Source organism: Malaya genurostris, chromosome 2 (genome assembly GCF_030247185.1).
Source record: "Malaya genurostris strain Urasoe2022 chromosome 2, Malgen_1.1, whole genome shotgun sequence".
Taxonomy (NCBI): Eukaryota; Metazoa; Arthropoda; class Insecta; order Diptera; family Culicidae; genus Malaya; species Malaya genurostris.
Window position 1 is genome coordinate 28617057 of NC_080571.1, and position 19696 is coordinate 28636752.

The 19696-nt window shown below is 37.8% G+C and overlaps 1 protein-coding gene across 1 annotated transcript in view; it reads left to right on the plus strand.

Annotated features, from left to right (window-relative positions):
* The first annotated feature begins 11415 nt into the window (after positions 1–11415).
* LOC131432606 (carboxylic ester hydrolase) overlaps positions 11416–19696 on the plus strand; it is a 78276-nt gene continuing 69995 nt past the window's right edge. The window contains exon 1 of the mRNA XM_058598971.1: positions 11416–12075. Within this exon, the coding sequence (XP_058454954.1) occupies positions 11842–12075 (234 nt within the window). The 5' untranslated portion in view covers positions 11416–11841. The remainder of the gene's footprint in view (positions 12076–19696) is intronic.

Below are 19696 nucleotides of genomic sequence, written 5' to 3' on the forward strand. Positions count from 1 at the left end.
CGACTGAATGAAACTGACGGCAACGGAGTACGGCATACCGATGAATAGAGGTTCGTTGGATGAGTGTGCGTGCGTGGAAGTGGTGAGCAAAACAAATGTTGAAATCAAGACGGGTGAATTGAAGAAGGTGACTTTCGGTTTGAAGGTGATTGGGTTAGCTTCAGTGACAGCGGGGATAGGATAATCACAATTCACATGTTACATTTTGAAATTAAATAAAAAATGCTCACTGATATCATAGAAACAATGATGCAAAATGTCTTCTAGGAACATAACTGAGCTGATCGGTTTATTACAGGAATACATCACCCTTCTGTTCAAACATCTTGTTTGGAACTGTCATTTTGTAGTCCCTCGTGGCGGATTTAAATTCGAAGCTTGGTCGCTTGGTAAATACGTGGTGGTTTGCGCTCCGGGTCGAAATGAATGGTTTGGATCAGAGATGTCAGGTTCACAGATTAATCTGTGTTTCACAGATTTTGAATTTTCTGCACAGATTTTAACAGATTTCTGAAAATGATTACAGATTTTCACAGATTCTTGAATAAATCACAGATTTTCACTGATTTTAGAAATCGAGCTTAGTTTAGCACCAAAAAGTACAGATCCGTTGAGGAAAAAGGTACAGAGGGTGTTGGTAGTGAGACCTTTTTTTTTTGCACACCAAATTGTTTTTGAACGCTATTGGGGTACGGAAAACGGTCACAGATTTTCACAGACTGGTTTTGGGTTTGATCACAGATTTTTGCAAAAATGACCTGGCATCCCTGGTTTGGATGATTTGAAATGACTGGTGGAAAAGTAATGGCTTTCCTGAGCTGAAGCTGAAGCTGAAGCCTAATTCAGTTTTAATAGAAACAATTACTGTTACTGTTTCCGTTCATAATTGCAGGTGATACTTGGGGCCTCGCCCGGTTGTGTCGGGCCTAGAAGATGCTACCGCTCATATGACTTAATTCTTTCTAACGTAAGAAATCATTAACTTAGCTTAATTTTTAATCAATACCCAACGAAAGATGGATTGGGAATCATTAAATGATAAGATAGGATTGGAAAAAAATCTTTTTACAGCTTGCTTCAGATAGGATTGGAACAAAGACAATTGCCTTTATTTCAGTTATTCATTATTTAATTCAAGATATTTCAAATGTAGCTTTTTCTTCATACTTTTAAGAAAAAATACGGATGAAATTATTCGTCATGGTTTCGAAGGAATTCTCGAATTTTGCCTGTAACACGATTCATTAGGCGGCGCACACCTTCTTCGTCCATCGTTTTAACTATCTTATTCCACCAGGTCGTTATCTGATTGATGTCGTTGACAACCTTTCCCTTTGCCTTGAGTCTCCTCTTCATGATTACCCAGTATTTCTCAATAGGGCGAAATTGGGGTCAGTTGGTTCTCTGCATACCATTCCTGAACGACTTTGCTGTAATTACAGCTTGCCAAATCTGAACAAAACATTATGGGATGGTCGTGGGATCGAATGAACGCAAAATTCGTTTTTGGAGACACTCTTTTTGGTATAGTTCCGATGTCATTGTTTTATTTGTAACGAAAACTTTCGTTTTTTTTGCCACAGCTGCGAACGCCCTGCCAGATCATAAATTTTCTTGCAAATTTGTCGCAAAAACAAATTTAAATTTGGATGGAACATTCCCCCGAGCCGTTGCCAAGTAAAATTTTTGACCTGGGATTTGCCAGAAATCAGCCTTGACATAGGTTTCATCGTCCATTAGAAGACACCCGTCGATCTTGGTCAGCACCTGGTCATATAGTTTTCGAGCACGAATTTTGACCACATTATTCTGTTTTATGGTGCGATTTGGATGTTTGCTAGCTCGATACGACTTGATTCCTTCCCGGAGTCGAGTTCTCCTCACGGTACTATGGGCAGCACCGAATTTTCTGGCCAAATCACGGTCCGACAGATTAGGATTCCTCTTAATCGTCTTCAAAATCTTACCACGCAGTTTCCGGTCGACAGTTCCACTCCGACGATTGGCTTAAGACTTCCGAATCGTCGTCAATGTTTCAGTTTATACCGTTTGATAACGCGCCATGCGGTATTTCTGGGCAATTTCAGCTGTTTAGCTAGCCTAGATGCAGACCACAATGGATTTTCCAAATAATTGTGCACAATTTTTTCCCTTCTTTCGGCTTCCATGTTGATTGTTTACAAAGTACAGTCGATTCGCGGAATGTCAAAAATCATACGTGAAACTGACAAAATTCCCGACACGTGGGCGCCAAGAACTTCCAAATCCGTCCACCAGGAGCGCCACAATATGAACAAAAGTTTGTTCCAATTCTAAATGAAGCAAGCTTTAGAGACATATGTTTCAATAATTGAAATAATTCTATTATTTTTTGATAATGAAGTAGCTGCTAAGTCAACAGTAACAGCTATAACAATCGTAGCTGTTAGAGAAGAAAAACTTTTCAACAGCAGGGTTTGCATCATATATGCAGATTAATCTGCATTTTACAGATTTTTCAGATAAATTTGTGACCAAGATTCTGTATATGCAGATTACAAATTTTTGGCAAAAAATGCAGATTTGTACAGATTTTTGAAAGCGTGGATTAAAAATTGTATAATGATCGAGTTAAAATGTATTAAATAAAGGTATTATTTTTTCAAAATGAAAACATTATCCTGATTGTGTGTTAATTCTAAAAAGAGGATAAAACTTATATAAAAAAGTATGTTAAGGACAGTAAACACAGATGTTATGTCTGCTAATAAAGATTTGTTTATGCTTACTTTTAGTTACAACTAGTCTAGCGTAATTGCGTATGCTTTCAAAAATTGCTTCTGATAAGATGGAAAGATGATGGCCTCGGCCGTAACGTAAGGTAATAAAGAAGAAAGATAGCAAATTGCATTATACCTAATGAACGAAAGTGAAAATAATCAGACGAAGTTCTCACTTTCAGATTGGATTTTAAGAGTTTTTCGTCAAATCATTATTTCGAGAGGCTCAAACGCAAAAACAACTTCCAGCGTTTTTTCAACTACAACATCATAAAATTCTAAGAAAAGTTTTGATTTTTTTTAAATTTGGGTTCTAAAGACTTTCCATTCCGTTGTGCTTCGATTTCTTATCACTTCTTTATACAGATTTTCAATACAGGTTTTTGAGCTCCTGATACAGATTTACAGATTTTTCTTCTGAAAAATGCAGATTTAAATGTGGCAACCAAGTTCATCAGTACAAATCTAACCACCGATCAGAATAGTTCAATCTTGAAATAAACTACTTTCAATTGTTTCCCTCCAATCTCCATCCAACACATTCCTCAAGTAACGCATTTTCAGACCATGCTTAATTTCCATGGAAGAAGACTTATTGCTCATGGAAGTAACGAATTTTTTTCCGTGTGGCAATGGCTATTAACATATGCCTGATATCAAACGATTCCGCACTACGCTACGCGGCTCTTTGAATGTGAATGAAGAAGTAAAATATAATATTCAACTAATCGAATATTTAATTAGTGTGAGACGGTACAATTTGCGTTAAAATAAATTTTTGCACAAAACTTAACATGGCTATTTTCTTTTGGTATTGTACACGGAAAATAAAAACTACCTATTATTTGAGTTATTTTTACTTAATTTTGAGTTCTTTTGAATCTTTTCTTTCGTTCGCTCCTTCCATTGCTGTCAAAATACAAAGAGCAAAACCACCCAACAGCGAGAGTTTCGTTCAATAAGCCAAAATTAAGTAAACCGTACCAACTTGAAATTGAATCAATACGACTCAACCGACGACACGACCAGGCACTCCGAAGGACAATTAGAATAAAAAGTGATCGTGAGCGATTTACCGTCAGTTACCAGAAATATTACGACCCCTTGATAATGATAAAAATAATGTTCTTGAGCAACACTGTTTAAGTTGCTACGAACTAGTTACCTAGGAGTCCCACAATAAATAAACAAACCATTTGAAGAAGTTTCATAAATTTAAATTTTGTTTCATCAGCGCAAAATTTAAGAAAAACTCAATAGTTATTCTGAAGAAATACACAACTTGAGGACAATAAATCGACGAAGAATGCTATTGGCGGTAGAGAAAAAATATTTCTACTGAAAAAAGGAAATAGTATAAACGATTTGGAACAAATAAAGAAGTGGTGAATGAATAATGATTTGGCGAACAATTGGAATCGTTTTACTTCAGTCATTAGTCATTAGAAAAGAACAGATATAAATTCTGTATTTGTACCGATGACGTGCTTCTCTGGAAAGAATTAAAAAATAAAGCCAAACCTTAAAGTACTTTTGATTCGCTGTAAACGAATTTTCTTTGCATCTCGTAGAATAGTATTGATATACCGATTTTACTCCGCTTTATCATTTATGTGTACTAAATTTTGATTATTGGACAGAACTTCACCACCTTTTAAAAGCTTATTAACAAAGCAGATAGTCTTGATAAATCTAAGTCGTTAAAACGTAACCTGATACCGACAATACATTGAAAGTATCCAACACAATAAATATTGTTTCTGTACTGTGTGTACTTGTTCCTGTATCTTCAGTACTAGTTCTTGTTTTCGTTCATGATTCCTGTACTTGTTTTTATACTTTCTGTATCAATTTCTGTTTTTGATCCTGTACTTTCTTTTCCTGTTCCTAATGTCACGATGTAGCATTTTAAACTTTTTCTACGTGTGATTGCAGTTGTCATTTTTTAAAGAGAAAAACAGGAAGATGCGAGGAAGAATAATGTAAACATCGGCCGTTTCCGGAGGAGATGGAGTGAAGTCTTGATTTTTTTTGTTCACTAAGCGAACGGGGCCCGTATATGTATCCCTGTATTTCATATACTTGTTCTTATACTTTCTGAACCTGTTATTTTTCTCGATACTGTACTTTCTGTTCTTGTTCCTATAATTTCTGTATTTGTTCATGCATTTGCACTTTATTTCCGTTCTTGTTTCTGTTAAGGATCTTGTACTTCCTGTACTTGTTCTAGTACTTTCTGTTCGTGTTACTGTGCCTTTTGTACATTTTATTCCTGTGGCAACACTGTTTTTGATAATTCACGCGTGAATTGTGCTATGTGTCATTGTCAAATTAGTACAGTTTGGTCTATAATTTAATAATGAATCGTCGTTTAGTCTATAATTCAATTATGACAAAATTGGAGAAAGATCCACTTTTTTATCGAAAAATTGTGTTCAGCGACAAAGCTCATTTCTGATTGAATGGATACGTGGAGTGAAAACCAGCCAGAAGCATTGCAAGAACTACTAGTGTCACTTAAACATCAGTTAAAATGTGTTCGGCAGATCCACAAGAGATGCCCAACAACACAGCAATCTCTCTAATCGGTACAGAACGATTTTGCAACACGATTAGCTTCGCCGATTCAATGTGTTCTTCAGTAACAGATGTTGTTGGGCGGCCAGGGATCTCATCATGATCCAAGCTTGTACGACCACCTTTGAAGCGTTTATACCACTCGTATGCCTGTGTATTTCCTAGACACGATTCACCAAAGGCCTTTTCTAACATTTTCAACGTTTCGGAACACTTAAATCCATTTGCAACACAAAATTTGATGCACGCACGTTGTTCTAAATTTTCATCCATTATAAAAATCGCCACACGAACATTTTTCAACTTCTTTGTATAGACGCCAAACAAAAACTAATCGTACGATATGCGTCAAAATTTGACAGAATGTGTATAAAAGTATTGCCAACGTTGAGAGAATAAAAGTTTACCGATTGGACAAGCGCGGGAATTTTAAAATGAAAATTCCGATTCTTTTTTGATCATAAGGTATATCAATATGGATCACTATAACGATTTCAATACAAAATCGAAAAAAACATCACAGTAACACCATCTCGTGACAGGAAATGCTATTAGTTCAGTCATGTTTAATAGTTTGCGTTTAGCGTGCACCCAGAAATGAAATGTCAAAAATAATTGAGCATGATGCCCACATTAGAGGTGTGAACATTTTCTTATCTAAATGTGTTTTTTTCTGACGAAAGTAAATATCGCCTATAAATAGTGTTAAGGGGATCTTTGGGATCACTTCTGATATATAGAATATATCAACAAAATTAAAATGATATGGACGGTGTATTACAAGTTACTTTGATTGCGATATTTTTTTCATTGCATCATATTGAATTTAAATTGGCTGCACATTATATTTTCTTTCAGGGAATGTTAGAATTTAAAAGAATATTGTCATTTTTATAAATTGTCTATGAATTAAAAGTGCATCCACTAAGCGATTTCATTCAACAGACGAACCATTCCAAAATTCGACAAATAGAAAGTTTGCCTAGTACTGAAAATTTTTTAAAAAACAGTATGATAAGTGCAATACAGTAAGCAACAGCGCAAGGTATACTTTTTACTTTTACTTCAATTGATTGCTCTCGTTGAGGCGAATTACGATTTATTCATATAATAAATTGTTTTGTTTTGAAGCATTTATTTAATTATTTATTAAACCGTAACCGTAACCGTGTTTTTTTAAATCAAGAAATCGTAGTACATAATTCGGAAATGATTGGTGAAGTTCGGAAACTAACATTAAGATTAAAGACTGTCTCAGAAAATATGGACGCACTTTGATTTCGCTGTAAATAATTCACAAGTGTTAGTTATTCAACATACTGATAATATTAGACTACAACAACAGAATATTATTCTCAACACTTGCTACTTAGCCATTGTAGACTAGCTGGCGTACCTTCTTGCGACCGTTCCTCATTGAATTCCGTACAGACTTCTTGGCGACAAGTTTTGACACTTTTTTCAAACCTTTTTCGAACTGTTGAATGGTTTCGGCTGCCGAGACATGTGCCTTCGTTAATGCCCAAAATTCCTCAATTGGTCGAAGTAGTGGGCAATTTGGTGGATTCATGTCTTTTGGGACGAAAGTGACATTTTTGGTAGTATACCATTCTACCATTGATTTCGACTACTGGCAAGAAGCAAGATCTAGCCAGAAGACAACAGAATCTATGTGGCTTCGAATCATGGGTAGAGGTCGTTTTTGTAAACATTCCTTGATGTATATTTCGCTGTTCATTGATGCAGTGGTGAAGAAGGGTTTCGTAATCTTACCGCAGCTACAAATTGCTTGCCAGACCATAGCTTTCTTACCAATTTTTTTGACTTCAATCGATGTCTCGGACTGGTTTAACACTTGCCCTTCTCGCACCGTATAATATTGTGGTCCCGGCAAGGATTTGTAATCGAGTTTCACATAGGTTTCGTCGTCCATGATTAGGCAGTTCAAATTTCCAGCAAGAATCATATTGTACAGCTTTCGAACCCTTGGCCTGATCGATGCTTCTTGTTTCGGACTACGTTTTGGTTATTTCTGCTTCTTATAGGTTCGAAGATTCAAACGTTCTTCAGCACGAAGAACATTTGTCTTCGAAGTGCCCACTTTTTTCGCCACATCTCGAACTGAAACCTCCTTCTTTTGCTCGAACGCCTTCAGTATACGTTTATCCAACTGAGGGTTAGCAGTACCTTTTTTTCGACCAGTTTTCGGTTTATCCTCAAAGGTGTTATCCTCACCGAACTTCCTGATTGCATTTCGCACGGCTTTTTCACTTACTCCTTCCATTTTTGCTATCTTTCTCAGTGACAGTCCGCGTTCTGTGCACCATTTGTACAAAATTTTTCGACGTTGTTCTGCTGAAAGTCCACGCATTTTGAAACAAGCTAATGAAAACGAATAAACAAGTGGTTAGAGAAGAGTGTAAACAACAGGATGCAGCCATAAAAATTGACAGATTCTTAACCATTGCGAAATGGCAGCGGTTTTTGGTTGCGTACAAACTTTCTGGGACAGTCTTTAATTTTTTTAGTTCTCCGTGCACATTTCACACATATTTGTATAAATAGGGGTTTTCATAAAAACAAAATATTTTCATCTGAGCTAGTATCAGATTGCGATTCTAAACCGTTTTTACGTGCAGTGTATATCGAAAAATATTCCATATATTTAGAGTTATTTGGTTCAGTGTACTGATTGGGAAAACTGGCATATGTCCAATAAAAATATTGTAGCGTATTAGTAACCTTTTTTGCCACCGCACTTTACTGTGATGTCCCTCGTGAATCGCAAGAGTGATGCATATTGATAGATAATATATTTGGTATAGGCCATTGAAAGCGGGACCGCGGCCAACATTTGCATGAAATCATCTTTAAACATTAAATTATATTGATCGTTCCAATGTCATCAATTTTCTCATTTTTTCTGTTTTTACCTTTTTTTTATATATATAAAAAATAGGTATAGAATTCGCTCAAACTTTCGAAAAATTTTCCGAGGCCCGGAGGGCCGAATGTCATATACCAATCGATTCAGCTCAACGAACTGAGCAAATGTCTGTGTGTGTATGTGTGTGTGTCTGTATGTGTGTTGTCAACTAGGAGGTCGAGATCTCAGAGATGGCTAGACCGATTTTGATCAAACTAGTCGCAAATGAAAGGTCTCCCCGTCACCCAGAACGCTATTGAATGGTTTTGAGATCGGATGTTTACTTTTTGAGTAAGTTTTATGTCAACATTTTCAGTTTTTTGACAGTATCTGTCACATTTGACCTTGAAAACAGAATATGTTTCCAGACTTAGATTTCGCTCGGTAATACCTATCCAACAAGCTCTAGATTGTTAAAATCCGTCCATTTTTAACGGAGATATCGATATTTTTGTGTAAGCCTTAATCCAGTAGAAGGAATTTTGAGCGCTGTATGAAAAAGCAATGCTTGGGAGCAACATGAAACACGATTTTTTATACTGTTACATATAATTGTTTCTAAGTACCAAAAAGACTGTACAGCATCCTTTTTTATGACAATTTGCCTCGGACCAATTTTAGCACGGTTCATTTTTGGCAACATAATCTTTCGAATATGGCATATGTAAACCAGATGATACCAGCATTATCGAGTTGAAAGTAATTCCATAACTATATTGATTTAAACTATTTACAGCAATAAATGCTGGAAGAACATGACTTCCATATACCATACGACTCAGTTCGTCGAGATCAGCAAATGCGTGTGTGACAAATAATTTCACTCAATTTTCTCGGAGATGGTTAAACCGTTTTCTACAAACTCAGATTCATATGAAAAGTCGTATACTCCCAAACAAGGTTCCTGAATTACGTTTGGATCCGACTTCATATTGCGGAACCACAGGATGATATGTGAAACGAAATAAATATAATGCAATTAATTTTTCTCGTAGATGGCTGAACCGATCTAAGATTCAAATGAAATCTAAGAATCGTCTATGATTCAAATGAGAGGTCTTAAAATCCTATAAAACCTCTTACTTTTTAGTCAGATCTGACTTCTGGTTTAGAAAATGCAGGGTGATTAGTATAAAAATGTTCATTTCACAAAAATAATCAGGTTTATCGGGTTTGCAGATTTGGATAGTCGATTACCAAATAAATTTATTTCAGTTTGAGCGGTATTCGTTTTTGGATTCGGAATGTATCCCCGAATTTTAATTCGCACTACAATTTCTCAAAGATGTCTACACACTCCTCAGGTGAATTTAACTGATTTCGGCTACACCGATTTTAGAATTCCGGTTCCAGTATCGAATCGATTCTCAAAGCTCAATCATTTTCTCAAAAAAGACCAAATCGAACTTCAAAAACAAATATTACAGGACTTAAGGTCCCATACAAAATCGGTGAATTTTAACCGATTCTGGAATTACAGATGATGAGTTTATAAATTTCATGTAAATTGTTTGGAGTAATAATTTATGGCCATTCGAATCATTTTGGGCTATGCTAATTCCTGGATACCGGCTCTGGAAGTACCATAAATAATGACGAAAAACTCTAAAGTGGAACCTACTTCGACATCTCATGGAATGTTCAATCGATTGTCACACGTTAAGATTGAAATTCGATACGATTTTCAGATTCGAAATTACAGGATAATGAGTGATTAAAATCTCAATTTGCCGTTTAAAACGACGATAATTAAAATAATGTCATGAGAACTAAAACACCTAAGAATATCCATGCAAAAACACATGCGTATTGATAAAAAAGGTATCATCTCACTGCTAGGTGGATTAATCACGTTTTTTTTTTGTTAAAATCAAATCCTGTAGCTCTTAAAAACCCTTCATCTTCTTGATCCTGTACTTTCCGCATTTTTCCTGTACTTTCTCAATTTGTTCCTATATTTTCTATACTTGTTCTTGTTCATTCTGCATCTATTCCTGTTTTTGTTCCTGTACTTGTTCCTTGATCCTGGTCCTGTTCTTTCTGTGCAAGCTCTAAATCTCTGCACAAAACTCAAATATAAGTCTACGTTAATCTCGCGGTTATGTCTCTGACATCTCCTACTTCTAGTTTATTTTGCGTTTTGCTCCCGGTTCAGGCTCAGCTCCTGAATTGTGTCCTCCGTTTCTGGAACCGTTTGGAAGATTCTTGAGACGATCGAATGATGTAAAGTTTTTCCAAAGCGCTATCTACAAAACGCTTACTAAGCCAGTTGATCTCTGAGACCTCGAAGATTGATCACACCCTTAGTGCTTTCGATGAAAAAGTTGCTGCAAAACATTTACGGTGGAGCACAGATGGAAGACGGAACGTGAGAACGGTGTAAGAGCCATGAATGGCAACTGCTACTTGTAGAATCAGCTATCGAATGTACAGCAAGAATTGGACGACCGCGATCAACTTTGTATGCTTGAATAAAACTAGTTCTTAAATCAGATCTAATAGACGCGAGGAAAGATAGAGCAAGAAGGCTTCGGAAAAACGACTGTTTTGACAGGCTAAGGAAGCATATTAACCAGGAAATTTTAATTTAAAAAAACTTGCTAATGAAGCCGCAATGATAACCCACATCAGGAAAAAGATAAATTAAACAAGTTGTTTACATTGTATGAAGAACCTAGCGGCGACATAGATTTACGAGAGGTAATTTACATCCTAAGTTGTTGCAATCGATCTGCTATGATCAATCCGTAAGAGCTCCCAAGTTTGCTGAATTCATCAGTTCAGCATCGAGTCCATTCATTGAATTCTAGAAACATAAATTAGCACTAACAAACAAGTAAGTTCCGAACCGGGCATGTAGAAATTCTTCTCGTTCGACTGCGTGAATTACGACCGGATTTATTACACCTGCCCACGATCGCGATGCGATTTGCTCGGCGAGATTCAGAACTCACAAGCCCGCATGGCATGGCATGGCAGTCGCAGATTGAGCAATGCGATTATAAAAAAAAAATCTCAATCCTTTCGTCGGATTAGCATATTCATATTGAGAATCCCGTGTGACCTGCCCCAACCGGGGCCCGGTTCGAGGATAGGCGAAATTATCGAAAAATATATTGCCCATATAAAACTGAGACCCCGACCGCACTGGAAGCTCAGTCCGTCTCGAGCGGTTGTCTAATTTTGATCGTGCGGTCGATCGATCGATCGGTCGGTTGGGTGTAAAACGTCAGCTAAGCTCGGCTCCCCCCTCAGACGGTGTTGTTGTTGACTGAAACTGATCGACGTCATTTCGCTGCGAACACGTGCGAGCTTCGGAGAATCGGTGTTTAGGAGACAGCGATAGAGCGAGAGAGAGAGAAAGAGCAAAAAACGACGTAAATAAAAGTGTGCGGCTGACAGATTTGGATGCTTGGGGTGCAAGGAACCCGTCGAAGGCTGAAGAAAGATAAAAGGGTTATTGTGTAGTCTTGCGCGAGTGAATCAGCTTGTTGGGAACCGGTTTCCGATTCGGAAAACCAAATTTGTGACCTATCACCGGAGAATTCCATTCCATTCCTAATTCATTAGCGGCTAACGATGATGCGTAAAAATATCGGCCAACTTCGATCGTTCGCACTGGTGTTGGTTGTATTGGTGTTGGGTCGTGATTTTGACCTTGTGTACGGAAGGACATCGTCGAAGCTACGGGTGGAATTACCACACGGAGGGGTTCTGGTGGGACGGTTCCTGAACTCGTTCAGTGGCCGGGGAATTTTGGCGTTCCTGGGAGTGCCATACGCGAAACCACCAATCGGAGAACTGCGGTTTAAGGTAGGTTTTTTTCCCCCCAATACTTGGGAAAATACGAAACGTCGGTCAGTAGATTTAAATTATTCCACAAATCATAATTATTTTTAGCCCACTTTCGGAACGTGGAAAATCTTACCTCGCGCTCAGCGAATGGTGTAACGATTGTAATATTCTCATTATCTTCGGAATTGTTTCCGTTCCGTGTAATCTGTGACGACAGTCATCTTAACGACGCAACGACGCTAGGCGCCTGCTTAGTTTTGCACCGCTTCGCTAGTCATTAAAAGCGCCAGTTTTAATTGCATTTGAAATGCGCTTAATTTCGTATAGCATATTGTATGTTGTATGAAACAAGTCGGTATTTTGCTAATATCCGTCGATCTCATAGATACAGTCATAGCTCATTATAGAACGGAAATGAAATATATGGATAAATATTTGAGTGTTCTAGATGGAAAAATGTAACAAATCTTTGTGTTTTCAAAAGATTTGCTAGCTTTTATGTACAGGATGTAACATGAAATCCCAAGTAACAATCCGCTAACTAGTTTTTATAAGACTAAGCCCAAATTATGTTGCAACAATGTTGCACTGGTTCAAACAAGGTGGCAGTTATGTTTCTTCATAACATAAACATCGAACTAATTGACATTTATAAGTTATCGTTTGTTAATTCAAACAAATCTTTCATCACAGCCATGCCTTTTGGCTACTAGTTGAAAACAAGTTTATTTGACGTTGCGGTACCATTTTGAGTAGGTATGCGTAAAGCTTGCTTCAAATAGAATTGGAACAAAGACAATTGCCTGTATTTCAGTTATTTATTATTGTATTCAAGATCTTTTTTTATACAAATGTAGCGTTTTCTTCATACTTTCAAGAAAAAATACGGATAAAATTATTCGTCACGGTTTTGAAGGAATTCTCGAATTTTTCCTGTAACACGGCTCACTAGGCGGCGCACACCTTCTTCGTCCATCGTTTTAGATATTTTATTCCACCAGGTCGTCATCTGATTGATGTCTTTGACAACGTTTCCCTTTGCCTTGAGTCTCCTCTTCATGATTGCCCAGTATTTCTCAATAGGGCGGAACTGGGGGCAGTTGAGTGGGTTAAGGTTTTTCGGAACAAACTGGACCACTTTCTCTGCATACCATTCTTAAACGGCTTTGCTGTAATGACAGCTTGCCAAATCTGGCCAAAACATTACAGGATGGTCGTGGGATCGAATGAACGGCAAAATTCGTTTTTGGAGACACTCTTTTTGGTATAGTTCCGATGTCATTGTCTTATTTGTAACGAAAACTTTCGTTTTTTTGCCGCAGCTGCAAATGCCCGGCCAAATCATAAATTTTCTTGCAAATTTGTCGGCAAAAACAAATTTAAATTTGGCTGGAACATCCCCCCGAGCCGTTGCCAAGTAAAATTTTTGACCTGGGATTTGACCGAAGTCAGCCTTGACACAGGTTTCATCGTCCATCAGAAGACACCCGTTGAACTTGGTCAGCACCTGGTCATATAGTTTCCGAGCACGAATTTTGACCACACTATTCTGTTTCATGGTCCGATTTGGCTGTTTGCTAGCTCGATACGACTTGATTCCTTCCCGGAGTCGAGTTCTCCTCACGGTACTATGGGCAGCACCGAATTTTCTGGCCAAATCACGGTCCGACAGATTAGGATTCCTCTTAATCGTCTTCAAAATCTTACCACGCAATTTCCGGTCGCCAGTTCGACTCCGACGATCGGCTTGAGGCTTCCGGATCGTCGTCAATGTTTCCTTATACCGTTTGATAACGCGCCATACGGTATTTCTGGGCTGTTTAGCTAGCCTAGATGCAGACCACAATGGATTTTCCAAATAACTGTGCACAATTTTTTTTCCTTCTTTCGGCTTCCATGTTGATTGTTTACAAAGTACAGTCGATTCGCGGAATGTCAAAAATCATACGTGAAGCTGACAAAATTCCCGACACGTGGGCGCCAAGAGCTTCCAAATCCGTCCACCAGGAGCGCCACAATATGAGCAAAAGTTTGTTCCAATTCTAAATGAAGCAAGCTTTATGTGCTAATCGTTATTGTGAATTGATCGATTGCAGTAACATACTAATAGTACTGTTGTGGTACCGTTTAATTCCACTATGTCACGTCATTATACTCTCACAAAGTCAATATTTTCACAGTCACTATTTTCACGAAAGTGTATCAAACGTTATAATACAGATACGTATTTCGGAATGTTATTTGCATCCTTCTTCAGTGTATCGGTTTTATAAGTACAGTACTATTAGTGAGAATATTCTACTAACAGCTCAAACAGAAATTTAGTGACAATGGTTACCAAGCCAATTGAGTCTAATAGGTTTATTAGGTTAAGAAAGAAAATTGTGGGAATAACGAGAGACATTGCATTTTTGAAAAAATGCAGTAGATTTGGATTAACTTCCACATGCTGCAAGGTAAAGGGTGGGAGATCTTTTTCTTAAAATATTCAAAATAAAATTCAACACGAAATTCTGAAAGAGAAAACTAAAAAATTGTTTAGCATTCTGAACGCGAAAACTTTGGAATGTTTTAATATTCATTTAAAATTAGCGAAACAATATCCTCAAGGTTTCGAAGTTTTTCTAAGCAAAGTTAAATTTGCAGAGCATTGCGAATCTAAGCGCAAACGAATTCTTCTTCACAAGAAATTCGAAAATTTACGTTTCAAAAACTCCAAAAACCTCCGGTACAGTTTTCAAAAGACTTCCTTATCAGTCGGTCATCTCAGAATTTTACCAACGAACAAACAAAACTTCTAAATCTTGGGGGAAACTATGCAATTTTTTCTAAAGTAAACCTCGAACAAGTTATTATAGACGTGGAAACAGTCCTAAATAGCTGTAATCTTCCTTTTTCTCAAATTAATGATGCCAGAACTATTGTAGCTGATATAATTGAAAAAAACTTCATTGCAAAATCAACAAAATATGGGTGATAAAGAACTAGTGAAACAATTGCGGGAAAAGCCTGTATTTTATGTTAAGGCTGATAGGAGAAACAAAGTGGTAATTATGGACAAACAAGATTATGACAATCTGATATTCCAAAAAATCAATGATGGCCCTTATAGGAAACAAAGAGCCGACCCCCTTCCAGATATTATTAAAAAAGTAGATTAAACCCTTTATGAATGCAACCCAAACTTCGATATCAATATCAGTAGTCTCTTAGCTTAAGCAGTGTGCCTTAATATTATATTATATTATTGAATAAAAAAAAAAATCAGTAGTCTCAAAGTTTCTAATCCTTCTTTATCCAAAATAAAAGGACTACCAAAGGTTCATGAACCTGGTAACGGAATAAGGGGAATCATTTCTTCAGTAGGGGCCCCAACCCAAAAAATCTCCAAATGGCTCGTAAAACAATTCCAATCTATGCCAAAAAAATTCTTCAGTAAATCAGTTCCTAACACACATTCGCTACTCAACTTCAGAATTCAGGCGAAATCGAAGATGACGAAATGATGGTATCTTTCGATGTAACCGCCTTATTCCCAAGTGTCCCGGTTAAGGACTCAATCAATCTGTTGGAAGATTGGTTACTTCAACAAAGTAGTAGTAGTTTATGGAAATGCAAAGTACGGTCTTATCTTACTCTAACCCGGCTTTGGATGAATGTAAATTATCTCAAATTCAAAGGGGAATTTAATAAACAATTAAGGAGTGTATCGATAAGTAGTTAGCAACATTCAAACAGTTATTACTCTGAGATGGCTTAATTTTTTGTAGCGTGTTTTGCGGTGACATGGTTGTTTACATGTCAATAACAGCTGCGCAATCGATTGGTTTCGGTACGGTTTAACGTTTCATTGATGAGTCGGATTGATCCGGAAACGCGAAAGAAAATTCTGCACACTTGGTGCTTAAAAAGTGATGTCGAGTACAACGAAATTGCAAAACGCGTGAAAGTGCACCACACCAGAGTCAAAAATATTATCGAGAAGTTCGGTAAGACCCTTTCCATGAAGGATTTGCCCCGATCCGGTAGGAAAACGGGTCCCAGCCAGCCCGGCCGGGACTTAAAAGTGGTTGAGTACATCAGGAAAAACCCATCGGCGTCGACGCGGGACTTGACCAAGCAGTTCAACACCAGCATCGGGATGATTCAACGGATCAAAGTTCGGAGCTTCCTGAAAACGTACAAGAAACAGAAGGTGTCGAAAAAGTCCCTGGTACAGCGACAAGAGCGCGAAAACTGTATAACCGGATTCTACAGCATAAAGACGGATGCATCCTGATCGACGACGAAACCTACGCCAAGGAAGACTCTCGAGCGCTGCCCGGACCGCAATATTATACGAAATCGGTGTACCAGGACCTGAACGACGCTGACACCACGGTGGCGATGGAAAAGTTTGGACAGAAGCTGTTAGTCTGGCAAGCAATTTGTACCTGTGGTTTGCGGTCGTCGATTTTCTTCACGAAGGGCACAATTAACGCCAAGATGTACGAGGAAGAATGTTTGAAGAAGAGAATGCTGCCCCTGTACAGAAAGCATAAGGCTCATCTCTTCTGGCGGGATTTGGCTTCAGTCCACTACGCCAATTCCGTTCTACAGTGGTTGTCAAAAGATAATGTACAATTCATGGAAAAGGACATCAACCCATCGAACTGCCCGGATCTTCGACCAATTGAAAGGTATTGGGAAATTGTCAAGCGGCACTTTCGGAAGGAAGGTATAGTGTCCCAAAACATGCAGGAGTTCAAAAAAAAAAACTGGACAGCTGCCACCAGGAAAGTCACAAAAGTAACTGTGCAGAATTTAATGAAGAATGTCAAGTCCAAAGTGCGAGCGTTTCACAGAAACTAGGATTTTCTTCATTATAATCTGTGAAATGCATAAAAATGTATTTTTTCTACAATATATGGAAAACTGATGTCAAAATATGTTTTTTTCCCTTTTTTATTCAATAATCAATGTTGCTAACTACTTTTCGATACACTCCTTACAAGGGGCACCAATGGGTAATCCGCTCTCCCCGTTTTTATGTGAATTATTTATGGCAAACCTTGAAGAACAATCTAATCTAAACATCTTAATCTGAAGAAGAAAAGAATTTTTTTTCATAGCATCATGAGAAAACTTGGCAACTTTGCGATACGAAATGAGATGAAAACAAAGCGCAATTAAGTGAATTAAATGCAAACTGTCATCTCTTATTTGTGAAGATTTTTGTTGTCTAACGGGTAATTTTAGAAGTTTTCAATCGTTGATTGAACAAGTGAAAAGTGAACATTGCTATTTCAGGAGTGTATCGAAAATATGCCATCCACATACATTTGTGTTGTACGCATGTATTTGTGATGGTTTTTTATGCTCAGACCACAGCATGCTGTGCGTTTGGCTGTCAGCTTTCGTTTGTTTACTTGTTTGTGCGGTTGAAATTCTGCGTTTCAAAATGTCGCGTATTGAAAAGGAAGTGAAAATTAGGGTTCTGGACACATGGATAAGTGAGAAGGGTATTACTATACGAAAATTGGCGAAGCGGTTTAGAATTCATCATGCCAGTGTTAAAACCATCATTAATAAGTTTGGGGAACACTATTCTTTGGGTGAGCTACCATGAAGAGGCAGAAAACCCGGTTCTTCCAACCCGAAACTGGACCAGAAAGTGGTATCTCTAATCATGAAGAACAAATCAATGCCAATACGTGATTTGATCAAAAAAGCAGGAACTAGTGTCGGAATGATCCAGCGTATCAAAAGGCGAAATCACCTGAAGACCTACAAGAAGCAGAAAATCTCGAAACAAAGTGTAAAACAGAAGAAGCGAGCAGCAACAAGGGCCCGGAAATTGTATTCGCGTCTTTTGTAGGGTCCGGATGCATGCGTTTTGATGGACGATGAGACTTATGTAAAAGAGGACTTAAAAACCATTCCAGATCCACAATACTTTACTGTCGTCGTTGGGGAAGATGTGAGCGATGCGTACAGGTCGATTCAAGAGGAGAAATTCGGTCGAAAGGTACTGATATGGCAAGCATTATGTTCCTGTGGTTTGAAGTCAACCATTTTTTACACTACCGGAACTATAAATGCAGAAATCTATCGATCTGAGTGTCTCCAGAAGAGATTGCTGCTTTTATATAACAAGCATAGTACACCTCCACTGTTTTGGCAGGATTTAGCGTCGGCTCGCTATTCCAAAACCACTCTCAATTGACTTATGGAAAAGACTATAAATTTTGTTGAGAAAAATATCAATCCACCAAATTGGCCTCAGCTTCGACCCATCGAACGCTACTGGGCAATCGTGAAGAGGGTCTTCAAGAAGACTGGTAAGGCACCTAGGAACATGTAGGAGTTCAAAATAATTTGGCCTCAATCGTCCAAAAAATGCGATGCCACACTTCGAAAAATCATGGATCAAAAGTTCGAAAAATCGTTTGAATAAAATATCATTTTTTATCATAATTTGAAAGAAAAATTTGTGGATAGCTTATTTTCGATACACTCCTTAGGCGAGTCCCGTCTCTGCGGTAACATTTTCGCGGCACATGCCAATTTTCCAAACTGTATTCCCCGTTAGATACAGATCATATTTGTGATGTGAGTTTAGTATCAGTCATGAAATAGATCTGTGTTAGATGCTGTCCATGAACTTTTTCTAGTTCCTTCTAAAATCTTTAGATAGTTTACCAATGGATATTAGTGCGTTGTCAGCCACATCGGAACCATTGACCAATACTTTGTGAACGGCATACTAAACCTCAAAACTATTCATCTGGTAGTGGTGATAGAAAAGGTTTGGAACGCGAACTTTTCTAATACTATAGCTTGATGCTAAACACTGAAAAAGAAAGAAAATTGAGGGAAAAGAGAAATAGGAAAAGGAAAAATAGAAAAGGGAAGAGGCTAGAAGGAAAAGAGATACATGATAAGAGATAAGGGAGAAGGAAAAAGGGAAGAGGTAAAAAAGGAAAGAGGTAAAAAAGGGAAAAGGGAAAAGAAAAAAGGGAAAAGGGAAAAGTGAAAAGGGAAAAGGAAAAAGGGAAAAGAAAAAAGGGAAAAGGGAAAAGTGAAAAGGGAAAAGGAAAAAGGGAAAAGGGAAAAGGGAAAAGAGAAAAGGGAAAAGAGAAAAGGGAAAAGGGGAAAGAGAAAAGGGAAAAGGGAAAAGGGAAAAGAGAAAAGGGAAAAGGGAAAAGGGAAAAGGGAAAAGGGAAAAGGGAAGAAGGAAGAAGGAAAAGGGAAAAGGGAAAAGGGAAAAGGGAAAAAGGAAAAGGGAAAAAGGAAAAGGGAAAAGGGAAAAGGGAAAAGGGAAAAGGGAAAAGGGAAAAGGGAAAAGGGAAAAGGGAAAAGGGAAAAGGGAAAAGGGAAAAGGGAAAAGGGAAAAGGGAAAAGGGAAAAGGGAAAAGGGAAAAGGGAAAAGGGAAAAGGGAAAAGGGAAAAGGGAAAAGGGAAAAGGGAAAAGGGAAAAGGGAAAAGGGAAAAGGAAAAGTGAAAAAGGGAAAAGGAAAAGTGAAAAAGGGAAAAGGAAAAGTGAAAAAGGGAAAAGGAAAAGTGAAAAAGGGAAAAGGAAAAGTTAAAAAGAGGAAAGAGAAATAGGGGAAAAAAATAAGAAATAGGAGAAAAAGGAAAAAGGAAAAGGAAAAAAGGA